We start from the raw sequence: 6917 nt of genomic DNA, 5'->3' as shown, positions 1-6917 counted from the left end.
TCCCTCCCACTCTGCAGAAATTCATGTCATGTTAATAACAACAAACTTGATCCTTCAGCCTTCGCAGCAACTTCTTCAAGGCCAACGTTTAATCAGCTCATTGCAGCACAGAAAATTTGAGAGACCTCTCCAATTTATCTCGCTCCCAAAGCATCGGGCAGTAGATGGGACTGTAAGAGAGCTTTCCTTATCCAGGTCTTTTAAGCCCTTGGATCGCTCATGGAAAGGTGTTTCTTTGTAAATCTTGGTCTCACTTAGCTCAAGTCCAGAGCAGGAGCTTAGGCAGGCATCCAAGTAGCTGTGGCCCTGACTCACTGCTTGTCCTGTGTCTACTGGGTAGCAGAATTCCTTTCAGTGCTGTAAGCTGTGTCTTCAGAGGCCCTTTGCAAAAGCTCCCTCAGGCCTTGACCAGTTTGCTGTCTGTCTGTCTTTATTCTGATAAAGACTGATGTGGTCAGCTGAGAGCTGCCTCTCTGTGCTCACAGGTCCTGATATTCCTGAAACGGACTCTAAGGAGAGGTAAGTGTGACTGGGGCCAGGTTTTCTATAGTGTGTTCCAGTTGAGGGCAGAGGGCTCCTTCTGGGGTGTCACTACTGAGCATGAAATATTTTTACAGCAAGTGTAACACGGGCAGGGGGATAGTGATGCCCACAAAGGTCCCAGAGAGCAGCTTTAAGCAGTGGTAGGTGGCAGTGGTGATGGAGTGAATGAAAATGGATCTGCAGGAGTAACACACTTCTGGGAATTCAGCTGGCAGCCTAGTAAATGGGCTCTTGTCCTGTGCTCTAGCCACCAAGACAGGAGATGGGATAAGGTTGAATTCTGCCAATGCCTTGCAACTCCATGCACTATGCTTAACCACCCCTGGCTTGCTAACTCATTTTACCCACGGGTACATCTCTCTCTCCTGTAGAGATCTTGTTTCGGGAGCTGGATGTGCGGCAGGTGGCTTTGTGCCACCTGATCCATTTCCTCAAAGAGACGGGTGAGCAGAAGTTGCTTCTGGATCTGCTCAGGTGAGGCTCTTGCCCAGCCTTGTGGTGGGGCTGAGCAGGCTGCTAGGAACTTGCTTCCGAGTTAATGTTGTGCATTCCCTTTGGCAGGTTCCTAGACAGGACTGAGGAAGTTGCTGTGAGTATTCCCAGGAGCAGAAACTCCCTTTCCTCAGTGAAGAGAGAGTGTATTGGGCAGGGTGAGGCTGGCTGCAGGTGTCTGATGGTCAGCCAAGAGCTTTGCATCCCCATTTTGCCCTCTGGAGTCCTGTATCTCAAATCCATGAGAACAGACTGTGCTTCTTTTCCTTCTCCCTCCAGCTGTCCCAATACCGAGAGCATTTGAACATCCAGGATGTAGAAAAAAGGAGGGAGTTTCTGAAAGGCTGCATTGGGTAAGAAAAAATGCAAGAGGGTGGGAGGGATGTGGGTGCTTCGCAGAAGGTGATAGTAAAGAACATGAGACCTCTGGCCCAGTGCCAGCTTTTGTATTTTAAGAGGTGATGTTGGTTTTGCCTCAGTGGAAGTGGGGTGTTGTGGGCACAGTGTAGAGACTAGAGCGGAAGAATTTGTGGTGATCACTAGTTGAGCAGCTTTTGCTCCTTACTTGGGGACGAAGATGCTTCAGGGTCCTTCTGATCATTAACCCTTCAGTTTGTGAAGGATGAAAGCTTGGGTGCTGGAGCACTTGAGAAAACTAAATCAACTTTAGGTTGTTCTGTGAGAGATACCACATAATTTTTCCTTCTCTGGAACCTGTCTAGGAGAGAGCCATTTGGAAAGGGCAGTGGGGTAGGAGCTTGAGGATCTGAGGAGCTACTAGCCACTCAGGCTGGTGAGAACAGGAGGTGTTCCACACATCTCTGTGGGGAGCATGTTTTGTAGAGAAGAACATCCTTTGAATTGTACTGTTAAGAGCTGCTGACACTGTCTCCTTCATGTCTGGCTAGGCTGCCATTTTCAGCTGAGGATACCTCCCACGTCCAAGACCATTATACTCTGTTGGAGCGACAGATCATCATTGAGGTACAAAATCTTCCCTGCTGGTCAGGAGATGATTTGGACTAGCTGTGAGGTCTCTATCTGTCCCTGACTTACACCACTCTGGTTCCAACCAGCCTGACCTGGCTAGTGTAGTTTAACTTCTGTCCAAGCTGCTGTGCCAGGCGCATGTGAAATGATAGGCCTGAGACTTCAAGGCATGTTAAGGCTATGCATTGTTGTCACAACACGCTCTACCAGATCTCTACCCCGCAGCTGGGTCAGGCGGTTGCTCTGGTTCTTGTTCACCCTTCCTCTCTTCCTGTTTCTACAGGCCAACGATCGGCACTTGGAGGCTTCGGGGCAGTCAGAGATCTTCCGTAAATACCCTCGCAAGGCTTCAATTCTCAACATGCCACTTGTTACCACCCTTTTCTATTCCTGTTTCTATCACTATACAGAGACTGAGGTGAGGGTGATGTGGGAGAAGAGAAGGGTTACATCTTATCCCTGTAGCCCTCAATATGTGGGGTGGTTAAACTAGGACATGTAAAGGAAAGAAGGAGAGAGAGGTTGTATTTAATCCCTCAGAGAGACCTAGAGGCACCCAGATCCCCTGGTCTGTCTGAAACCAGTTTGCAGTTTTCTTTTGTGTTCTAAAATGGGGCATGCACCCTGGGACAGCGTGTCAGGGAGTTGCCTCCTAGAGACCACTTCTCTCAGAATTGGCCCTTAATCCCATGAGGCTGAGGTGTGTGATACTGGTCTTGGAAGTGGTAGAGGTGCACCAGTTGAGGATAGAGGGGAAGCCAAACCATAGAGCTAATGGTGTGGGATGGTTGCTCTCTTCAGCCAACTGTTTCTTCCTGTGGTACTAACAGGAACAAAACGCAGAAAGAACCTGGGGAGATTGATCCAGTGCGTGGCAAATGCCTTGCAACAGGTGTCTGAACCTCTCCCATAGCCTGCCCTGCTGAGTTTATATTAACTTACCTGCTCTCTCTAGGGAACATTCAGCAGCCCAACCAACCTGAAGAAAACATTTAAGGTACGTGAGTCTTCTGCTGTTTTGGCAGTGCTAGCTGAAAATGTGGGCAGCCAAACTGTACTTAGGGAGGAGGCTGGGTAGGAGGAGTTTGAGGGGCTCAGTACTGAGATAGGGAGTGGGGCGTGGCTTCCTCCTTGAGCAGGGCCTTTCTGGAGGCTCAGAAAGGCAAGTTGGTGCCATGTAGAGGCTTTGACTGGGTGCAATCTGGCTGCAGCAGCACTTGCAAATTCCCATTGCCTGCTTTCTGCAGTACTGGCCCAGGCTTCAGGCAGCATCACTCCTCCTTGCCTGGCTATTGATGTGGGTCCTGACACAGCTGGGGGCAGGTGCCATTCCTGTTCAACCCACACAGTCTTATGAGCTGTGCTAGTGCTTTGACTACAGCTTTCTGCCTTACAGATTCCTGATAAGCAGTACGTGCTGACTGCCTTGGCTGCCCGTGCCAAGCTTAGAGCTTGGGATGATGTGGATGCCCTCTTCACCACCAAGGTGAGCTGCAGAAAGCCTTGCTGGGGACTCAGTTCCAAGTACTGATATCTACTACTGATAGCTGGTTTGTTCTGGAGTTACCAGACAGGCTGGTTTTACTTCAGCAGGGCCCAGCATGTCTGCAGCAGGGTGTTGCAATATGTTCCTCCTCTCCCTGCCTAAGTCCTCTACTGCCCAGGCCCGGCTGCAGCAAGAAGGTCAGAGAAGGGGGTGCCCCCATGCTCTGTTACCAAAAGGTTTGCAGCCAACCTGCACCCAGCCACTGCCTGCAGGGCTCTCCAGTGGTGCATGTGGTGGCTCATGGCATATGTTGCTCACACTGGGGAAAAACATTTTCTTCTGGCTGGAGGAATTGTCCTTCATCATAGGGTTTGGCTCTCATTTCAGAACTGGCTGGGCTACACCAAGAAGAAGGCACCTATTGGCTTCCACCGGGTGGTGGAGATTTTGCACAGGAACAATGCTCCTGTGCAGGTAAGCAAGGAACCACTGCTTATGTTCTCGTGCTCTTTGTTGGGATCTGGGGTGTGAATGATTCCCCAGGTGAGCTGCTTCCTAGCTGGGAGCAGGAGAATAGCTTGCTGAGCTTGCTGGCTCTGCCAGGTGGGCACAGCACTCAGCTGGGCCACCCCATGCATCAGTGAATTATGGGTGGTAGTGAGGGCTGAGTCCTGACTGCAAGAGGGACAGCAGACCTAGAGTTGTCTGGGAACTCTCCTCCCACAGTGCATTGCCACCTTTGTTTACTACAGCAACTTTTCTTATGCTTAATCTGGCTGGCAGCAGTTCTCCTGATCTTAACTTGATCCATAGGAATGAGGTAGCCCACAAGTGAGCTTTGTGAGCAAAGCTTTATAGCCTCTGAGATCCTGAGGAAGGAAAGAAGGAATGGTGACAAGTCTATGTGATCAGTGACCTCCAGCGGTTTTGTGAATGGGATGAGAGGGGGCAGGAGGTACCTGCAGAAGGGAGCTGAGACGCTCCTCCTTCCCTCGCAGGTCCTGCAGGAATATGTATGCCTGGTGGAGGATGTGGAGACACGGTTGAACCTTGCCACTAAATACAAGTGTCATGATGTTGCCATTGAGGTAGGTTCTTGCTGTGTGTGTGAAAAGATGGGACAAGGGCCAGCTTTTTCTCCCTAGCTTTCCTGTTCTCTGCATGGGCCACTGCTGTCATATGCCTGGTTGGGTTTGTTTATCCCTGTGGCCAGGGAGCAGTGATATGGTTCCCAGTAGAAGCCACGTGAGCCAGGAGAGTGGCTCCTAGCATTTGTGCTGTGCTGAGAACTTGAGGGATTGAAGAGCTGCCCTGCTCATCTACAGGGCACCATCTAACTGTGGAAGTGTCCTCTTCGCTCAGCTGGGTGCTGGTTTTGCTGTTTAGACATACAGGGATCTGAAGGACCGCATCCAGCTGACAGCATACAAATGCAAGGTGGAGCGAGGCTCTGCAGAAGAAGAGAAGATAAACAGCATTCTCAACAACACGGTAAGTTTCTTCCAGAGGCTCTCATCAGAAACAGTCATAGATGAGGTGTAAGGGCATGGCTATCCTGCATACTTCTTATCCTTGCTGGGAAGCTAATCTTACATTTGGGGTTACATTCACTGTAGGAAGGAAGGGTGAAACTGATAGAAATGTCACCCTCTGGCCATTGGTGTCAGGGATTGGGACTCACTACCTTGGCCCTTGAGGGATCTATGTTCAGCCCTGATGTTAGTCATGTCCTCTCTTTCAGCAAATCCGATGGAAGAACTGAGCACCCGTGAAGCAGCCTGCTTGGCCATTGCCTTGCCAGTGAAAGAGGAAACTGTAAAACCTGGACCAGTGCCCACAGAGCAATGCTATTACTACTAATTTCATGATGAACATTTGTTGGTGAGAGTGGGTGCCCATGGCTTGTGGAACAGTGGCATTCAAGCTGGTTGAAGGCAGCTGCTCCAATGTAGCCACCGAAACCATGGTACTGATCCATCAGGGTTGATTCTTTTTGGAATCTGATTCTCTTTGACTGGGCTGTAAGCCAGGCATCACTTTTGTTTATGGAAGGAAGTTGCTGGGCACAGAAAGGTTGTGTTTGCTCTGGGTGGTGCCTGGGCTTATTCTTGCAAGACAAACAGGTCAGTTACACTTGTGGGTCCCTCCACCAGACAGTGCTGACCAGTCCCTGTAACACTCAAGCTGGCTTGGGCATCACCAGTCGTGGCTGTGGCTGGAGTAAAGCCTACTGGACTGTGTTCTCCCTGCATCAAAGAGTGTGTGGTGGGAAAGGACCAACTGCACCTTAGAGCTTTTTTGTTGTTGTTGTTGGTTTGTTCTGGCTCGTCCTAGGAAAAGGGGTGATGTACAAACTCCTGCAGAGAGCCAGGACAGCAGCCCCTGCCAGTATCCTTGTGCTGGCACTTGGCAGCTCTTGGGAGATCTCTTTTTCATGGAAGAACAGGCACCTAGTGTGGAGCTGGTCCAAGCCCTGCTGGGTTGGCTGGAGAGCAAGGAGGGACCCCTCTCACTTGGAGCAAGCCTGCTCACCCCAGCAGCCCTTTTCTCTGAGAGTGTTATGCCAGGAAGGACTGAATTGCACTTTCTCAGAAACATAACTCCTCAGGCAACTGTTTGCTTCATCCTTCCAGACCTTCCACTTCAGTTCCTTAAATAAAGCTGTCTCTTTCTCCTTGGGCTATTTATTTTCTTCCCACACTGAGTGCTTTGTCACTCTGTCTGCTAATCCTGAGCAACTTATCACACCTCCCACAAAGTGAGTATGCAGGTTGTTTTCTCATGTCCTGGAAAGCACAGTGCATGTCACCACTGAATGCCTTTGCTTGCAGCAGTACCTATTTTCACACCTTCAAAGCCATCAACACATAAATTATTGTTGTGGAACAGTTTGCTGCTCCAGGATTGGTCACACAAAGGTGAAGCTTCTATGTAGCAATGTACCTGTCTGAGGGCAGATTTGAGTTCCAGCCTCCCTGCTGCACTGTGCACTGTGTTGGTGTTTAGATCTTTTTCCTCACAGATTCATTTAGGTTGGAAGGAACATCTTGATCACCTAGTCCAATCCTGCTCAAGCAGGGCCACCTGGAACAGGCAGACTGGGACTGTGTCTTTTGGGGTTTTTGGTATCTTCACAGCTGGAGGTGACATAACTCCTCTGGGCATCCTGTTCCTGAATTTGACCACTCACGGTAAAAAGGCGTTTTCTTGTCTTCATATGGGCTCTCATGTTTCACTGTGCCCACTGCCTCTTGTTTTCAATTCTTGCCCTGCTTGCATTCAACTCTTGGAGGAATCTGATGAAGCCATAAAATAAATCTTTTGGCCTGTATTCTCCAAGCTTGGGTCCTGGTTGCTGCTCTTGTGGTGTGACTAATGACGCAGATGTGAGATGTGTAGGTCCAGC

At 49.8% G+C, this 6917-nt stretch overlaps 1 protein-coding gene across 2 annotated transcripts in view; it reads left to right on the top strand.

Moving 5' to 3' along the window:
* The window catches only part of VIPAS39 (VPS33B interacting protein, apical-basolateral polarity regulator, spe-39 homolog), a 12679-nt gene extending 7198 nt beyond the window's left edge, over positions 1-5481 (top strand). For both annotated transcript variants that reach the window (XM_009993906.1, XM_009993905.1), the window contains 12 exons: positions 486-519; positions 915-1017; positions 1105-1132; positions 1315-1388; positions 1944-2019; positions 2309-2443; positions 2981-3022; positions 3422-3511; positions 3899-3985; positions 4510-4599; positions 4898-5002; positions 5253-5481. In XM_009993906.1, the coding sequence (XP_009992208.1) occupies positions 486-519; positions 915-1017; positions 1105-1132; positions 1315-1388; positions 1944-2019; positions 2309-2443; positions 2981-3022; positions 3422-3511; positions 3899-3985; positions 4510-4599; positions 4898-5002; positions 5253-5273 (885 nt within the window). In that variant the 3' untranslated portion in view covers positions 5274-5481. The remainder of the gene's footprint in view (positions 1-485; positions 520-914; positions 1018-1104; positions 1133-1314; positions 1389-1943; positions 2020-2308; positions 2444-2980; positions 3023-3421; positions 3512-3898; positions 3986-4509; positions 4600-4897; positions 5003-5252) is intronic.
* The last annotated feature ends 1436 nt before the right edge of the window (positions 5482-6917 follow it).

Source organism: Chaetura pelagica, unplaced genomic scaffold (assembly GCF_000747805.2).
Source record: "Chaetura pelagica isolate M959 unplaced genomic scaffold, ChaPel_1.0 scaffold11, whole genome shotgun sequence".
Classification (NCBI taxonomy): domain Eukaryota; kingdom Metazoa; phylum Chordata; class Aves; order Apodiformes; family Apodidae; genus Chaetura; species Chaetura pelagica.
Note: the sequence above shows the minus strand (reverse complement) of the source record. Positions and strands in the feature narration are given on the sequence as shown.